This window comes from Eutrigla gurnardus, assembly GCF_963514095.1.
Source record: "Eutrigla gurnardus genome assembly, chromosome: 15".
In the NCBI taxonomy this organism is placed as follows: Eukaryota; Metazoa; Chordata; class Actinopteri; order Perciformes; family Triglidae; genus Eutrigla; species Eutrigla gurnardus.
This window is the reverse complement of record NC_139938.1, coordinates 8,552,259-8,571,534: the sequence shown is the minus strand read 5'-3', so window position 1 is coordinate 8,571,534 and position 19,276 is coordinate 8,552,259. Positions and strand designations below refer to the sequence as shown.

Below are 19,276 nucleotides of genomic sequence, written 5' to 3'. Positions count from 1 at the left end.
GTCTACTGCCTTTTTGTCTGGCAGCTTGAATTGAAGACAAGAATACATCGCAAATGCACCTGAAGGCCACCAGAGGCTCAAATCCTCACTAAATCCCACACACTGGTCCTTTAAATAAAACCCTGTGTCAGAGTGCTTAAAAAATGAGCTGTCATCCTTCGTCATGAAAAAAGCTCTATCAGATCACGTGCTTGTCCGTCAGACATTAGAATACAACGTGAAACAGGCCCTCGGGCTGTGTAATGAGTTGGCATTATTCATGTGTTGCACTATTTGCTGGCACAGACTGACAGAAATGTCGTTTTCACAAATTTAGCATGAATCAGTAGCTTTCATTTAGCAGTCTGGGCCTTTTTATGGCTTTTATCATATAGATTTTACATAATGTATGCAGTGGTATTATACTTCATAACGTCCTTCAATATAAAAATTACTTGCTATTGGTGATTAATTATATTATACAATATAATGTTATCCAATAGTGTATGCCAATGTTATCCTATATATATATATTTATTTTTTTTGCCAATTCATGGTATCAGAATATGTATTTATTCTCAGTTATCATTTTAAATATTTCATCCTGAAATATATTTCTGTTATTTGTATTTAGGTTACACTGACCACTCATTCTGTTTGATTAAATATCAACAAATATCAAAACACTGCCAGAAACAAGCAAAGTGATGGCTGGACCACGACGCAGTGTGCGTAAAAAACACCCTGTCAAGTTCACCGTCTTCCATCAGCCTTGTAGCGGAAATTGTTGTTCTCTTTTCAAAATAAAAGCAGCAGCTCTTAGCGAAGGCTCGGGAGAGTTTACCTTTAAGAAAATAGTATATAGGGTAGATCTCTTTTGGTAGGCTACTATGCTTTCTTTTTCTTGTGGGGGCTCTTTTTAGTTACATTATTTAATAATAGGGTCACTGCGGCTTTGGGGCTGCGGGTCCAGCCGGAAGTTATTTAATAATCGTTCTAGCCTGACTTTTATTTTGTCGTCGGCATCTCCAGCTCTGTCTCCGGGATGCTGAGCAGGCAGGCGGGGCTGTTTTTCGTTGCAGTGCCATGCCGTGGAGTGATGTAGCAAGAACCAGGGGACAGAGCGGAGCAGAGGAAGCACAGCTCACCTTAGGAAGGTTGTTGTTGTCATTTCCAAATCCTCAAATCTGTCTGTTTTAGAAGAAAATGTATTTACTGAATCAAATCTAACGCCAACCGTTGTGGAGGCATCCGTGCTGCCCGCTGACACACGGACATCTTGTTTCTGTCATCAAGGTAGTGTAGACATCTTTTTCGTGTTTTTGGAGCCGGTTCTCGTCGTGCTGTAGTGGGGCTCTCTCCGGCTCACCATGGCGTGGCCCTGTATCAGCAGGGCGTGCTGTATGGCCCGCTTCTGGAACCAGCTGGACAAGGCTGACATTGCGGTGCCTTTGGTCTTCACCAAGTACACGGACGCCTCTGAGATGCAGCACATCCAGCTGCAGCCTCCCCAGGCCCGGGTCACCATAGAAACGCAGCCGTCTCGCGCGGAAAACCGCACCACGACAGCGACGCGGCCGCCGCGGAGGTGCGTCTCCGAGGAGCGCGTGTGCAGCTCGGTGACGCGCGAGGACTTTAAGCACTGGAAGGTGCGACCCGAACCGAGCTGCAAACCCAAGAACGAGTACCACGGACCGGAAACACCGTTCAGCAGCCAGACCCAGTACCAGAAGGACTACAAAGCCTGGCCCATCCCGAAGAGGTGCGACCACCCCTGGATACCTAAACAGCATCCCTCCGATGACCGGTCCAAGCACGCCAAACAGCAGGCGGACGCGGACAGCGGTGTGGAGAAGAGCGCTATCGCCGACAAGGTGCAGGAGAAAGACCTCCTGCAGGGACAGGAGAGGAAAAAGAAGCCCGGGAAACAGGAGGTGCAGAAGAAAGTTGTCGTGAAGGTGGACGGAGAGGCCAAAGGGAGGGCGGCGGCGGACGCTGTGAACAGGCAGATCAAAGAGGACATCACCGCCGACAGCTCGTACAAGTGAGTTTACACTGAACCGTGAATGTGGGGACAACGTCAACAAACTCAGAGACGTGGCAACCATTTACTGTTAGTTACCAGTTACTGTAGAACAACCATAACTACGTATAGAAGACACAACGATTCATCTGCTGTCAAGTGTGAATGTTTAGGGACTGTATACGGCAATGGTGAGAGTGGGAGGGGTGCTGAGCATCATTCATTGCTTTAAAAATATGTTTCTTTGGGCTCTACCCTTAACTAACATTAAAACAGCAAACCCCAGCATTCCCAAAAGAAACGGGATGTTGTCATTAATAAAGAAAATACGTTTTAGGTGTGATTATTCCAGTTTCAACCATTTTTTAATGGAATAATCCTTTTAAAAGGCAAAATGTGCAATACAATGGAATAGTTAAAGATCATATCCCTGCTCATATTGTTGACCTATTAAACAATATCATCTGTATAATCCAATATTTTCTTCCTGGAAAACAAAATATAATGCGTAGACTTAGATGAGCTACTAATAGTCATCCATTAATTAATCTGCAACTTTGGCTCAGCACAGAGCTGGAGAAGGTCAGCTATTCTTTTCAATGGTCACATCAGAGTTCTCAATGGTGTGTCCCACCTGTCCTGTTTCACTCAGAAATACATCACAATATGGAAGATGGACAGTCTGGAAATGACGTTTCAGAAAAACTTTAACAAAGTCATGCATCCTGTTTGGCTGTTCTCCTTCACTGCATACGTAATTGCAGTATTGCACTACAAGAGAAATTGTGAGCCAAGACGTGGTTGCCTCTAAGGAAGTCAGGTGATGTACGGCGAAAGTCAGCCAAAGTCTGCCAAGGGAGGAAGTAGGGACTGCAAACAAACACAGGACTTTCACCCAGGAGACAGCTGTTCATGTCTCGTTACCTAAAGTCAATGTTGACTTACTTAAATTAACTTTAAACCTAACTAATGTAGCTAAGTTACATATTTTAACCCAAACCAAGATCTTCTCTTAAAATCAAATTAAGTAGTTTTGTTGCTTAAACTGGTTCTGCATTGCTTTGGCTTACACAGGTTCACTGATCGCTCACGTCGCTGGACATTTATAAAATTACTTTTCCCAAGATGTCAGGCGAATCATTAGGTGTTCTTACACAGAGATCCCGCCATAGTCACAGAAAGAAGACCCCTCAAAGTACAGCGATCTCACCTTATATATTGATCTTTAGTCCTTTTACACAAGCTTCCTGAATTTGCTGAACCAGAGAGGTCGTGACGTAACACATCGCCGTCGGCCGTAGTGTGAGGTGTTAAATAAGCTTCGGAAAATGTTAAAAGCTTTTTAAATCGGCGGGTCGCACATGTATCACGTCTTCAAAACGTCACCTTGTGTTCCAGCTTCGAGCTGAGGTCGTCTGTCATCGTTTCTCCTGTTACTGCTCTGAGACGACCTTCATTACTGCTCAGAGGTGGAAGGACTCTGACATCCCTTTCTGTCTCTCTACCTTTTACAATAACGACGGTGTGGAAAGAATGAGTGACACTCCCACAATGAAAAGGCAGCATACAAGGGGCTATTGTATGAAGATACATTGCTGCATGCTCTCTGCGTTTTCTTAACACCTTTTACTCCAAATGACTTCACATAGCTGCTAATTATTTGAAGGGGAAAAAAAGAAAGAGACGCTTTGTTAGTTGTTCCATTGGCCTGAGAAATGTGATTGTTTCCCACAATACAGGACTTAACAGAGGGTGACTAATTGATCACTGGTTGTTCTCAATCTTAATTGAAAGCTTGTTTTCTTGAAACAAGCAACACACAGCATGTGAAAACACTACAGATCAGTCAACTGTTATTTTCCCCACAGACGGTAATTGAATTAAATGGAGAGATGAAGGAGGATTCTAAGCTGTGTCCTATTATGCAATGTTCCAGGGGATGATGGAGACTGGTGGATGGATGAGCATCCAGTCACGCATGTCCCTGGAAGCTGTGCCTCTGTGTTAGCGGTTGTGTTCATGTTCTGGGAAGGCTGCTGGTTGTGAGCTGATGTGATGTATAAGATCCATGTCACCTTTGAGCCTTGACGTTACCGCTGCTGTGATCTGTGGATGTTTAGGAGTTTCAAAGCATTCAGTGGTTTATTCTTTGACTTAGATTCATGTCTCAGCATTTATCTATACTATAATCTGTAAAACATTTCATTTGATACACAGAGTTGTGAAAAACAAATGCAATAGGATGCAACACAGATGTGTAGAAGTGCACATCTGTGTTGGACTGCGGCTGGCAGAGGTGAACGGCTCCATGGGAGATCAGTGAGCGAGTCTTGCGGGTGTTTGGTGCCTATATTTCTGCCGTGTGTGTGTGTGTGAGCAGTCAGCAGGGTGCAGCCTGCAGCACTTTGCCCCCACATGGCTTTAAATGGTGCACCGTGACAAGCAGAAGCCCAGTCAGCTCTGTCGTACTCTGCCGGCGGACACTTAAAGCAGGTCAGCTGTGGGTTAACATCAGGGATAGTGTGCATACAGTTACACACTACACACACACACACACCCACACACACACACACACACACACACACACACACACACACACACACACACACACACACACACACAATTAAAAAAAAACATATGTTCAAGCTGTTGTTGTTTTTTTTTCTTTCTTATCACTTTTTTCATTATCGAGTATTTTTGCATAATAAATATAGTGGTGGGATTCATCAGTCTTCTCACGATTCAATCGATTATTAAACTATTCTCGAGATGCATCTCTATTTTGGATTTAAATTGAATGAGGATTTTTCCTTAAAATCTTTCAAACCAATTAATATTTGTATGATAGAGTTTTTGTGTTACAGTACTAATATGTTTTAGACTTTCGATGCAGAATTGTTCAACAAAGCATCATGATGCATCATACCGATTATTTCTCCCACCTCTAATAATAACACCATCACTGTAGTTTAAAAGAAATGCAAAGGCTGACTCATCAATCAGGCCCTGTTGATATTGTTGAAATTAAGTCTTTGGTATTGTATGTAGTGAACAAGTGAAGTGAAGATAACATCATTAAATGTTGAGGTGTTTTTGGCTGAGACAGACCAGAGAACTGTCATTTGAAACTGATCAATGATGCTGTTTTGCCCTTGTTGTTCTCTGTGACGTTTGCTGGAAGTGATGCAGTTTTAGGTGGTGTGTGGCTGTAAAAGATAGCCTAGATAGCCAACCTCCGTGATTACTATTTCTTTTCTTGTCTGAATTGTTGCAGATTTTTCTACCAACACTCCCCCAGTCACGATCCCCGTCCAGCCTCCATCTCGCCACCAAGCCACTGCGTTATGTTTAAAATGTCATATTTTGCATGAGAATAAGCCATGAGCATCAGACAGCAGCTTCTGAAGTATTTGTTAGTGTTTTATTTTTTACTACCAACATTGCTGTAAAAGACAAAGCCTTCATCTTGTCAGCATTATTTGTCCCATCATGCAATGCGTCTCATGAAAGACACACAAAGAGCAGATTGCATTGACATGCATTATCTTGAAGATAGTTTCATTAGTACAGTTAGGGAGGTCGTGCAGGTTCATTGAGTTCAGGAAAGGAGAGAGGCTGAGGCAGGATATTTAATTTGTGTCATTACAGCTTAACATTTTCCACAGCTTCTTTTGGTTTTCCTTTCTTCTCTTCTGGACACATACAATCCAATCCTCCCCTCCCAGACAAGGATCCCCATCAACTCAAAAATATGTCACGTTTCCAGAACGTACACACAGTATATCTACTACTACCAGACAGTACACTCTAAAGAGGCCAATGGATTCTGGTGGATTCAGAAATGATCCTCTTAGCGATGATCCTCATGTTGCTACTGACAAGGACTGAATGCAGAAACACCCAGTCTGGGATAAAAAAAATGGCAGGTTGTTATCTCACATGTCCGAACTCATTTGCAGTAAAACTGAGCTCCGCTTTTTCCCGCTCCTTTAAAATACAACCAGCTTAGTTTAGTTGTTGCGCAAATGTATTACCCAGATGTCAGCTGATATTCGGTGTTCATTTGTTGCACCAATTCAGAGCTCAGTCAGCTACATATATCTGTCTTATGTAACCAAACTAATCTGATTGGTCACATGTGATTCCAGTTAATTTACAAGGAAATGTCTTCAAATCAGATTGTGGTTATGAATGAATTACGTAAGGTATTGTAACCCAGTTAAACCTGCAGTTCTATCTAAACTCTGACCACTGTTATTAACCGAAAACCTGCATTTTGTTACAAACTGATGTTTTTGTTGATTTGTAATCGAAATTAGCATTACTGTAATTACTGACAATACCAAGAATGCCTGGGAGCCTCCCTTTGTGCCTCAGTGACACCCCCATGTAATACTGTAATGCAGTGTTCCAGCTCTGAGCGTAGAGCTGTTTCCATTGAGCCGCTGCCTGAGAAGCTACAGCCAGCCTGTGAGTTAGAGATGAGGCCAACTGGTCCCAGAGGGAGGAGGCAGTATTGACCAGAAGCCAGCCTCTCACCCGCTGACACACCAAGAAACACTGCTAGGAAGTGGAGCTCGATACTGTGTGGGCAGATTGATTCCCTGGAATACTGTGAAAGAAGCCGGCCAGCCGTTTATGTGAAGCCAGCTCTGGTGTAGGATTAGAGTCACTGTGGTCGCCATTAGAGATATCTGCACACAAGTTTATCTGAGCAGTGTAACTGCACTGATGCATCGCTGGTCAAATGCTTGCTTCGTCTAATGAAAAGCATCCCAAACCCTGCAGAATGTATATTTTTATTTGTTGTATTTATTTGCATGGATGTGGTAAAGTATATTCACTGTCGAGAGCATTATATTACTACTTGTAAGAAACTCTATATAGATATGCATGATCCCCTGACTTTTCCTCTAGACAGTTCTTTAGTTTAGTGAAATGCCTCAAAAACGATCAAAAATGATCTGTTTAAGATAATATAATGTGATGCATTGGCAGTAAGAAATGGTCAGGAAGGTCTGATTGCACACAAATTCGACTCTACTTCTGGCTAGTTTTCTGCGGCCTGCTGATAATCTGTCAGTGTACTTTGAAGTTTTTCTATGTCAAGATGAACACACAGGACGCTGGCTGATCCCACAATGCAGCAGTGTGTTTTTATTGTTTTGTCGTCACTCTCCCCTTGGTGGGGGTCCAGTCTGTGCCATGTTAGAGAGATGGAGCTCAGCGGTGCTGTACCCTGGCGTCCTTCCACCACCGTCACTTCCAGTGTTTGGTTTCAGTGACGAGGCCGTTTCTCTGCACATCCTCTTCTTCTCAGCGGGTCAGCAGGGTCAGTCACACGGGCTGTTTTTAGATTCCCACAGTGTAATGCAAGTAATACAGCAGCTCTTCATACATACTGCATGGATTGCATCAACGCTGAAACAAATTATCTATTAATCCATCAGCCGATAATCAATTGAATCGTCAAGTTAGTCATCTTTCAAGGAACGATCCCAAAACATTTCTGGTTCCAGCTTCTCAAAAATCAGGTTTTGTTGCTTTTCTCTGTCTGGTGTAACAGTGTAAATATATAATATAATTTAGTTAAAGGATGGATGTGTTTGCTGCAGTATTTATGATTATTTATGAGTGTATATTTCTTTTGTACATTTCTGTTTCTGCAAGGAGCAAATATTGTATTTTGTAAAGATATATTAAAAACATGATTGCTTTGTATATTGAGTATCTAAGTGATGATGGTGGTGATCTACATCACATGAAGTGGTTAATGGACTGTCAGATATAATGAAACCAGAAAAAAACACTTGACCTCCATGCTATTTCAGCCTTTTCAGGTGAAACGTGTGGCCGCCAACAAGGAGATTTTTGTTGAAAGACCGACAGAGAGCTTAAGAGAAGCTGGTTGCCTTTAAAGAAATCATCCTGGTGAAAGGAAGATGAATAAAGCTGCTGTACTGGAGGAGAGTATTAGTGTGAATGTCTGACATGAAACATAGAGGTCGGGGGTAATTTCTAAAGGAGGTCCCCATGTAATACTAGTCCCAGGCCAATTAGGCATGGAACTAATTCATTTTGAAAAATCTCTGGATGTATATGTGAGCGTTTGGCTTCCTGCCACAAACTAAAAAGTTATGCTTCGTACTTTGGTGTCAGTGATCACTCGTTTTTTAAACAAGTACCAAGTACACACTGACCTCAGAGACACAGGCTTCATTGTTACTCAGTCATGTGTCCATGAATAGCAGCAATGTTACAGTTTCACTCCATGAAACCTGTCTGCACTCACAACCTGCCTCTGCCTCTCACACACACACACACACACACACACACACACACACACACAGACACGCACACACACACACACACACACACACACACACACACACACACACACACACACACACACACACACCACCCTGATGTGAGTACTTTAGAGCCTTGGCCTTGGACGTTGTTGTATAACCTGTCTTTGCATTGTGGCTTCTTGGCCCAGTGGAGCAGCGAAAATGGACTTCAGTCCAGTTATGTAATCTCTCTCTCTCTCTCTCTCTCTCTCTCTCTCTCTCTCTCTCTCTCTCTCTCTCTCTCTCTCTCTCTCTCTGGCCTTGGCCATTAATAGTTGCTTTTCATTCAGATTAATTGGAAGATATTTTTATAGTGATGGAGATGAGATGAGCATTTTGATTTTTAATTAGGGCTGTCAATCGATTACAAATTGTAATCAGATTAATCCCAAGGTAGCTGTGGATTATCACGATTAATCACTATTCATAAATGTGAAAAAATTCCCATTTGCTCTGTTTATTGCTGTGGGAACGGAAAGATAAATGACAGAATATGCAGAATGTGAAGCCTCTACAAATAGAGATGCACTGATAGCACGTTTTATCAGACTGAGTACAAATATTTAAATGTCAATGCCGATAGAGTACTGCTACTTACAGTTATAATACCATTACAGTTCTAACAATACCATTCAACTTTGTGTTTTCCTGATACAAACAGTAGAGTTTGCAGTATAAATACTTACTGTTACTGTTTAATTTGCTGTCAGTTACACAGTTAAAATAAATATTAAAGCTCAAAAAGCTCAGAGAATCAGAGGAGCAGCTTGTCAGGAAAGGAGAATAGTGCTGGTCCACCTTAAAGATCAGCCTAGCTGTTAAGTGTGACTGAGCCAGATTTTTTGATTTTTTTTTTAAACATACCGGTAATCCCTGAACCAGTTGCTAATGTCAGTGCTAACTGCTACATTCACAGCTGTAACAGGATCTGAGCTCTCTGTTGCTAATGTCAGTGCTAACTGCTACATTCATAGCTGTAATGCATCACAGCTGTAGTCTGTAAGTGTGCTGGAGCTGCTAACTTCATACTAACCTTCACGCTCTCTCTCTCTCTCTCTCTCTCTCTCTCCACCGGACACTCGCTAACGTGATGTCATTCATTGATAGTTCCATCTTTCTTTCTTTTTTTGTGTTAATGCGTTAAAAAAATAGTGCATTAACTCAAAGAAATTAACTGACGTTAATTTTGACAGCCCTATTTTTAATTAAAAATGTTAACATTACTTTGGTGACCTCTAACCTTTGCTTTAGCCCCATCATCAGGTGTATTACTGCCAAATTAATGGCTTTCCTGTGAGCCTCAGCTGTAGACTACTTTGACTTTGCTGTTAATTAGTTTTATGTTAGTATGCTAGCACACTAAACTTAGGTGTTGACCATGCTAACCACTATACTTGGTGAGCATAAACCTATTAGCGTTGTCATTATGAGCATGTTTAGCATGCTTACATTAGCATTTAGGCTAAGCTCACAGCTGTGCCCTAGTTCAGCCTCACAGAGCTGCTAGCTGCTGCAGACTGTGAATCCCAGAGAGGCTGCTATTCACTCCGAGAGCCAGACAGCAGTCTGGAACAAACTGGACCTGTTTTATATTCGGAGTGCTGTTGGATCAAACAACAACGGTATAATCCAGCATCCATCCATAATGGATGCTGGATTATACACTTGTTGTGGTTGTTCAGAGCACGAAGCTCTCATTGTTACAGAGCTTGTGTGGTGCCATGATGGCTTGTTGGTGTGTTGAGCAAAGCATGGGCACAGTGCACTGCACCACTTACCATGCACGCAATGTGATCTGAAGCCAGCAATGAGTGCAGCACAAGCTGCGTCCTGTGTGGAAGGCACGCGAGGAGGCCGAGCAGCAGAGCGCCAAGCACAGTGAATGTGTGAACATTGTGTTGAAAGTTGTTTGCCATACTGTTTTGTTTATAATGTTCAGCTCAGCTGAGTGGGTTACGTGTTCGTTGCCGTGGTGAAGCCAGACCGAGCAGTGATGACGTAATCAGGGCTTGTGCATGGAGTGCGAAGGTTCTGCATGTTGTCGCGGCGCTTGATCGCAGACCTCTGACTTTGCTAACGAGGCGCCTGTTGCTAACAAAGCTAACCTAACTTTAGCTATAGCCCATGTTTTCAATTTTATCAGCATATAACAATCAACAAAAAATGATGAACCGCTGAGAAAACGATGAGCCCCATTAGTCATGTAGGGTTTCACCCTCACATGCTGTCCCATGACAACCCACCAGCTTTCACACTGTGATGCATTAAAGCATCAAATTACCTGTGCCTGAAACGTACGTCGCATTAAACAGGATCCCAGGAGCTCCGGGATCTCTCTCCATATGACTTGAGCTAACGAGTGTCTTGTACAGCAGCCTGGCCTGATCTGCTGTGCGTTGCCACAGGGAACGATGACTTCTCCCTGAACTCTGGCTACAGCTGCCTCTCAGTGCTCGTGCTGGATTGTGCTGCAACAGTGCAGTTTCATCTGACTGCTGTAAACACAGAGCTGTCTGTTTTCTTTTCTAATTAGCCACAGCATCACTGTATCCTGTTTAAGGAGAACAAGACACCATAGAAACACACATTCCCTTTTGTTTGCATTATTGGCAATATTATATTTATTTGAATTCCTCACACAAAGGAAATACAGTTTCTGTAGCTGTGATGTATGTTAGCTTGCTTCAGATGAGTGGATGCTGTGGGAATACAGCAGTGGTGGGAATCGTCTGTCACCTCACCATTCAATTATGAAACGATTCACGATGCATCTCTATTTTGGATTTAAACATAATGAGAATTTTACCTTCAAATCTTTCAAACCAATTCCCATTTGTATGATACAGTTGATACTACTAGTTGTACTACATTACTTCACATATAAAATGTGTAATATGTAATATGGATTGCCCCCCAAAAAAATGTATAACGATTGTAGACTTTACTGCATCGATGCAGAATAGTTCACCAAAGCATTGTGATGCATCATAGCAGCTAGCCTGGCTCTGTTCAACACTCACAGAATCTGAATCTAAAGCTCTCTAGTTAACATGGTGGTTAATGTGGTTCTCACTCCATACAAAACACAAAGTGTTAAAATGACATGTAGTATGGGTGGTTATTTATAGGCCACAGGACTATATCTTGTCCGTGTGCGGCGACCTCTAGAGTCTTGTGTCACCTTGAGGTTGCCAGGCAACCAGTAGTGACTCATTGCTGTAGCTTCATATTTATCGTACAAACATCAGACCACCTGACATTAAGCACATTCTCCAAAATGTCTAATGATACCTTTGAAGCTAAAAGTCTCCTAGTTTTAGGTCTTGAACATTGTCTTTTAATCAGCAGTTAATTACCCAGAAGGCAACTCTTTCCTGCACGGTCACTACGGTCATTAATAATCATAACTGATGGATTTTAAAGCTCTACGACACAGCACATTTTCTGACGATACCTGATTTCCTCCTCTCCACACAGGACTGAGTTCAAGGCTTACAAAGATGTGAAGCCGGCAAAGATGATCCGGGCCAGGTCCCAGTACCTGCCACCGAATGAGAAGACCAGCCTAGAGACCAGCTACAGTGCCACCTTCAAGGGCCAAGTCCCGCTGCGTCCCACTGACAACAAGGCCCTGGAGAGGAGGCGGATACGCAGTTTGTACAGCGAGCCTTACATAGACCCCATCAAACAGGTGAGAACACCCCTTTCCAACACCGAGAGCTTTTAGATAATGACGAGCAGGCATACATGAAGCATTTCCTCTCAGGAGTCTCATTTCCGCTGTCCGACATCCATAGGTTGACAGATATAGTGCCCTTCGCTCTAAACCCAAAAGGCCCGGAGCCACAGGGGCCGGCCAGGGCAAGCCAGCGAAGAAAGCCAAAGATAAGCAGAGCGCCGCGCTGAGGGGCTCCAAGAAGACGACCTCGGAGAACAAGCCCGAGAACCGGCCAGCGGTGGGGGACAAGGAGAAAAGTAAAGAGATGAACAACAAACTGGCTGAGGCAAAAGAGTAAAAATCATTTAGCACTACTTCTCCTTTTTCTTCATTTTTTGGGGGGAAAACAAACTCAGAGGCTGCAAAATAAATTAAGGTTCTCATCATTTTCCTTCTTTTTCTTCTTTCCCTCCAGTCTCTTCTTCTTCTTCTTCTTCTTCTTCTTCTTCTTCTTCTTCTTCTTCTTCTTCTTCTTCTTCTTCTTCTTCTTCTTCTTCTTCTTCTTCTTCTCTTTGTTCAGTCTCTCTTCTCTCACTACCTCTTGGCTACATTTGTACAATATTAATAATAATAATATAAGATGTGGCGGTTTAGACATGACATGTCATAGCCCCTCCCACCTCACGCTATATAAGATCGCTATAGTAACGAGTGGGTGGGAGCATTTCCTTCCTCTGCCATTTGATGCCGCCCACCAACATCCCCCCCCTCCCCCTTTCTCGCCTCCATCTCCAGGTTGCCATGGCTACAGGCTGCCTGACTAGCCAATGAATGGCTCTCTTTGCATGGGTCCACCAACAAGCAATCCTGAAGGTTTGGCTTTGATCAGCTGAGCAGATTGGTTTGTTGCGTTTATCAAGGATTTTTTTTTTCTTCCCCTTTTCTCTTTTTTTTTTGAGAAAAGATCATCAAATTGGCACTCTGGATCTGATTTCTGCACTTGCTAAATTAAAAAACAAATCTGAAAATCTTTGATAAATGTCTGGCTTGGTTAGTCACGAGTGTGTGATCTACGGCTCGTTTACAGTAAGACTTCTCTGTTCATGGTGGAGCTCACAGGGCTCACAGTCTGTGTTGGGGAACGCTTTGTTCAATCTGATTCTGTACATTTCATTGTGAACTGAACTACAAAATTGTTTTCATCTAAAGAAACCCACCCTGCTCTTCCATTCAGCATTTGCTCCTTTCACGTGAAGCCCATTCATACAGTGGCATTTTAGCTCTCTCCAGGCTATGTGGTAACGCCCAGTTTGTTGCCAACGAAGCATCTGGGTCACGCTATACTGATTATGCATTAAACACCAGCCATTTGCATAGCAGATGAGCAGTGAATAGTCCCAATGACATTTAGCATTATTTCACAACATTTCTCAGAATCAGAGAGGGGTGAGTTCAGAGGAGCTGGGAGATATTGGGGTGAGTCTGCTGTCAGTATCAGTAGCCATACCTCAGTGTAATCCCCTTCAGGGTGGTCTGGACCTCCTTTTGTCTTTTTTTTCACCCTGCTGAGGGTGACCGTAACCAATACGATTAGATTAGACCGCTATGGGACGGCAGCAGACGGCTCACACTGCAGCTTAAAGCATCTTCGACATGACCTTTAAAGAGGGAGCTGTATGGATGAAGCCCAGGTCCACATTACTAATACATCCTCAACACGTCACTGTTTTTTCACACAAGTTTTATCTCATCTTCTGTAGTAGTAGTATTATGTCTACTCTGTAAATACCACCATCTTTTATTTGAGCACACACCACTGAGGACACGGTGACGATTAGTGTCACTGCTGCTGTTCATCACTCTCTGCTTCTGAATCCATGTTGTTCTACTCGTTTTGCCCAAATACCAAACATTGGTTTGATGAGGTTGAGTTTATTTTTGATTTTTTTTTAAAAAGTTGATTGGAAACATGGTGGTGTATTGTAACTGTTTATCTGTTAAGACTCAATCTAACCTCTTTTGTGTACATATACAGTCTATTATAGCAGGGCTACATGTTGCACTTGGTCCAGCTGTTTTCACCTAGAGAGAGACATACTCCTTTGTGTTTGGAATAGAAGAGCACTGTACACTCTTGTCATGGGTCAGGCCATCATTGTGCTCCACCCCCCCCCCCCCACAAACCTCACTGTTCTCATTAGCGCTCAGCATCCGTCCGTGTGATGGACGACTGCACCGTGTCAGTGTCTGACGGCAACCATCACCACTACCACCACGCCTGTCCACGCTGAGCTCGGGCCCCATCACAGATGAGGGCCTGACTCGTTAGCATTTTGCAGCCTTTGGTTGGGGGACGCTTGATCATGTAACACAACAGGAGGTGGGGGGGCTTATAAACAGCACACCCACACATCTGTGACTATTAGGTAAATAAGGATAGAAAGTATGGTGAAGAAAGTTATGTCTTGCGCAAAAAAAAAAAAACTGTGACGTGCTTGTGTTTTTATCTGCTTGCTCATATTTAATGAAACATTACAAATAAATGCAAAAAAGCAGAAAAGGGCAGTGTCTTCTTGCTTTTTTTTTTTTAAGAAGAATGGTGAAAGACTAGCGGTTGCAGGTATCTGTCAGTGTTCCTCCTGTCCCGCTCATTGTCCTTGTGAGACAGACGACATTGAATCAATCCACATGGAAGAGAATATTTTGCTCCCATAACTTCTTTCTATGCTTATTTAAGATTGTGACATCTTCTCCAAGCCCTGCATGTTTGCCCTCATGTGAGACCTGCTGAATATATTGTTTTTGCATCATGTCTCAAATATATTCCATGAACCCCCCCCCCCCCCCCTCCCCTTCTTAATATAGCTACATGCATGTCAAAGGATGTCCAGAAACATCTTCCAGAATAAGTTGTCATGTGCTTCTTAGGCTTCTAACTAATGTACAAATGATGCTCTTTCATGCTAAAAGAAAACAAACGCCCACAAATGTGTGATATTACATTTGCTGAGATCATACTGTCTTCATACTTATGCTGTGTCCGACCTGTCGTGTGCTAATGAGTGACATTCTGATTCATTTGAAGGGTTGTGCTAAAACAGTACCACTACGTACAGCTCTGCCAGCCAATCCGAGATATTGGCTGGGTGCAGACTCTAAAGCAACACCTGTGGGGCTGTGCGCTACCCGATCCAAGGTAATCCCCCCCGCGAGAGCAGTGAAAGGAAAACAGACCGCGAGCCGCAAACGCCACTCATGCTCATTCATACATGCTCATGGAGTTGCCATGGACTTTTGTTTTCTATTGCAGTCGCCGCATTCTCTCCGGTCTGCTCCTCCGGTCATAGCCGTATATTTCTCTTCCATATGGACAGTAGGGTAGGGGGGAGGGGGGGATGGGGCTGTGTGACATCCTACATGTGAGGTGCCCATTCTTAAGGAGGCCCCAGGTTTAGCCCCGACCTTTGTCAGCCGCTGTAATACACCCATTTGTCTTGATGCTTAAAGGGCCAGTGTGTAGCATTCAGGAGGTTCTGGTTATTGGAACCAATCTTTTTTCAGATTGCCATCTTATTTCTATTATTTTATTCATGAAATGAATATAAAGTAATGAAACGGACAGATCCTCTTTTTTCTGGCTCACTGCCAGCGGTAAAACTTGGGGTGAGGCTTTGCTGGGTTTTCACTGGTTCTGTGTCACTTCAGTGTGGGTCGGTGCATGCAGATGAAGGTGGTGGCAGAGAGCTGGTTGAGGGTCAGCAGAGTTTCACTTTTGGGGCATTACGTGAGCCGGCATCACTCAATCCTCGTGACAAGGGCGCCTTCAACAACATGTACTTCCCCCGTGCACATTTGTTTTTCATTGACAAAATAAAAGACTCTTTTCAACATTATGTCAACGTGCACGCAGCATCGGCCTCGGGAGGCAGACGGGTTTCCATGAGGCAAGGTATCATGAGAGTAAATTAAAAAACAAAACTAGAATTTCATTCACATGAATTTACCGTAACTTTAAACTAAGAATCGTTGTGTTTTCATTAGCTTTGAATAGGCATGGGACGATACGGAAATCTCACCTCATGGTTTTCCTGTTGATAATCATAAAATCTCCCTACATGAAAAAATATTTAGCTTTTTTTCATCCTCTATTTTTCACTTGTCTACTACGATAGTGAACTAGAAAGCTTTTACAAGTCACTCATGATATTTTCAATTATCTTGGTAACGGAAATTCACCACAATCAACTTATTGTGAGGAATAAAAGCTCCCCATCCCTACCTGAGAATAAGTGGATTATATCCACATACAGAGACTTCACTGAGTCCTCCATGTTGTTTCTACAGTAGCCCACAATGGACAAACCAAACATGTTCATGTTTGGCACGCAGGAGAAGTTTCAGTCATTTGCAATCTGCAGCCTAACCACTAGAGGCAGCCAAATCTACACACTGGTCCTTTTAAATGAATTGCATGACTGTTGAATTATCCACACGAGAATGAAAATCACAATTTCCTTCATGTATGAGGCAGATCACTCACATGTTTGAAACTGCAGCATGGTTCATCTTAGCTTACTTATGTTTCATTCTACATTTTACACTTTAAATCTGTCTGTAAAGCATGCCGCCACTGTTTTCTGTTGGACCTGCAATCTGATGTTGTGTTTAATAATCTGGTTTAGACTTTGAGTGTGAGCTTGGATGTAAGATGAGGGGTAAGTATGAATGGAATGAGGGAAACGGCTCCGCTTTGGAAACACAGTTCAAAGGAAATTGTAAGTGCATGTTACTGATTTTTACAGCTTATCTAGTCCCATGTCAATGTAATTTGTTCCATAGTGTACTGCATTTTGTAGCACGGAACACCCCGAGACCCTCATTGCACTATTGGCATCCAGTAGTTCATAATGTCACTGCGACTAATTGAACGGGTCGAAGTATAGATTGAAACCAATGGTCCGTATTGATCGAAATGCAAAGCTGTCCATGGCATCATTAGAAAAGCCAAATGGACTTTAAATGTGTGTATAATGAGGTTTAGTCTTTTTCAAAGTGATATATTGCATGAGGAGTCACTTGATTCTATCAAAATTGCCGTGAGGCGTTTTGATGTAATCTGTGATAAGCAAACCGGCCCCCGTAGTGATGTTGTACATTCGTCCCCTAAAACAGTCCTCTGAAATGAGCGGTCACAGGGTGCTCGACCCCATGACTTGTTGGCCTGAGAGAAATGCCTCATCGTGTGTCTCTTTCTGTCTCCTTCTCTGGTGTCTTAACCATGTGCTGCCTCCTAGAGATGCTAAAGACGAGCTTCTCGGACCCAGTCATCATCATTCCCAGGGTGCTGCGGGAGGAGAGCCACCACCACCGCTGGAGAGACCCGAGCCTCGGAGGAGCAGCGGAGTCGTACGCTTCGCCCTCGACGTCAACCAGGCGGAGTAGTTCTGCCAGTGGGGACGGAGGCACACACACCTTATAAGACTGATGCCCTGCCCTGTAAATATCTAGTGTCTGCAACTAAGTTGGATGAATACAAGAGGTGAACGACAAAAAAAAAAAAAGTTCCGCAATCCAAGACGCCTCCCTCACATTTAAAACACGCATGTCTGAGACAGCTTCTGGCTATGAGGTCACAGCTGTTCGACCCATGGCGTTAATGCAAAGGTGCTACATAATTTTCTGGTTTCATGCAATTTATTTTATGTCGATATCAATAGAAATGCCACCACCATTAAGTGCTTATACAACAATTACAATAGAACTGTACTGTACATTAATCGGTTTTAGTGTAAATAAATAATCACAACTTGCAAATTAATAGACTGTATGGTACTTTTTGTTGGTCAGTGATTTTTCAAACAGGGTGTCTGTGTGGAGGAAAGGGATGAATAGTTCAGCACGGAGCGCTCCTCATGGGCTCCATTTGGATGCAGTCTAATACCATTAAGTTTAAGTGCTTAACAAAAGGGATGGGAACATTAAAATGATGGCTGAATGATGAGGAACTGAGGGCTTCATGTTTGAAACCACATTTTTAAAAGCCCTCCTCCACTCAAAAGAACGTATTTTGCTTTTTTGTTCACTCACTTGAATGTTGGAGCCTCACCGTGTTTGTTTTCACATTCATCTGCTGAATCAGTTAAAGTGTCTCTGGAGGTGGACAACATCAGAATGTGAAAAAGGAGCCTTTTGAAATGTATTTTATTTTTTTAAAGGTGTTTTTTTTTTTTTTTTTTTTTAAAGGTCAATATTCTTCATTTAAATCAGGAATTTGATGAATGAATATGCAAACAAAATACTCCGACATTCAAAGGTAGCTCTCTTGTATCCCTGCTGCACAAAAACGAGGACAGAACCTGTTACCATGACCTTCTATCTGCACTCCAAGTCATCAACAAAAAGGACAAAGCAATAGATTGCCTAGTTTCTTTAAAAAGCACAAGAAGCCGCCGTTTTGTCAGGTTTCTAGGATGCCTCATTAAGGCTGCTCATCTTTCATTTATGGCCCAGGATGCAGCGTGTTGGAAGTAACGGGGATCAGGAAAGAAGACCAAGTGGCTGGTTGGAGGTTTTGGTGCAGAGAAGCTGTTTCCCTGTCACAGTTCATATTCCTCCCCATTAGACGAGCTTTCCTTCATTAGCGCTGTTAGCTTCGCGGCTAACAGTAAATGACAGTAAATGTGATTATGCTCACGTCCGCTCACATATACACACACAGACAGAACACAACGTGCACACACACACACACAGCCTCACAACTCCCATTGTGTTTAACAAGCAGTGGGAGGAGGGGAAGTCACTGTCAGTCTTAATCAGCCGTCTTGATGGAACGCTCAGAAAATCATTTGAAACCCAAAGAGGACCACCATCCATTGTGTTGTGTTTCTGTGTCTTTTCAGAACGCTCCATACAACATTTACATCACAATAAAGCAGTTTTCAGGTGCAGTGAGTGGAGACTGAAGCACACAGATCTTTATATCTTTCCATCGGTGATGGATGAGATATTCATATTCTTCACTTTAAACAAACAAGCAACACCACGGTGTAAAAACACTCCAAACAACAGTCCTGCAGTGAAAATGTGACTTCAGTAGTCAGAAGTATTAACAAAAGAACATACCATTTGTATGAAAATGAAAATAATTTAATACAGTAAATTGACCTTATGTGTGATACACTATTTAGATGCTGCTGATGCATTTATTTAGAAATAGCATTTGACTGTTGTAGCTGGAGGTGTAGCCAAGTGTTTAACACTTCATCA

General features: G+C 42.8%; 2 protein-coding genes across 4 annotated transcripts in view; both read left to right on the top strand.

Annotated features, from left to right (window-relative positions):
• The window catches only part of ripk4 (receptor-interacting serine-threonine kinase 4), a 92,615-nt gene that overhangs the window by 4,251 nt on the left and 69,088 nt on the right, over positions 1 to 19,276 (top strand). The window lies entirely within an intron of this gene.
• On the top strand, positions 1,038 to 17,803 carry map6a (microtubule-associated protein 6a). 3 transcript variants are annotated; one of them, XM_084028335.1, is made up of 5 exons: positions 1,038 to 2,023; positions 11,830 to 12,043; positions 12,150 to 12,364; positions 15,096 to 15,206; positions 17,305 to 17,803. In XM_084028335.1, exons 1-5 carry the CDS (start codon positions 1,350 to 1,352, stop codon positions 17,450 to 17,452), a joined length of 1,362 nt encoding a protein of 453 aa, XP_083884461.1. In that variant the 5' UTR covers positions 1,038 to 1,349; the 3' UTR covers positions 17,453 to 17,803. The 3 variants fall into 3 exon arrangements, with proteins under 3 accessions (XP_083884461.1, XP_083884463.1, XP_083884462.1); XM_084028337.1 differs by lacking the exon at positions 15,096 to 15,206 and having other exon boundaries at positions 12,150 to 12,327; positions 17,305 to 17,802; XM_084028336.1 differs by lacking the exon at positions 15,096 to 15,206 and having other exon boundaries at positions 1,039 to 2,023; positions 17,305 to 17,802.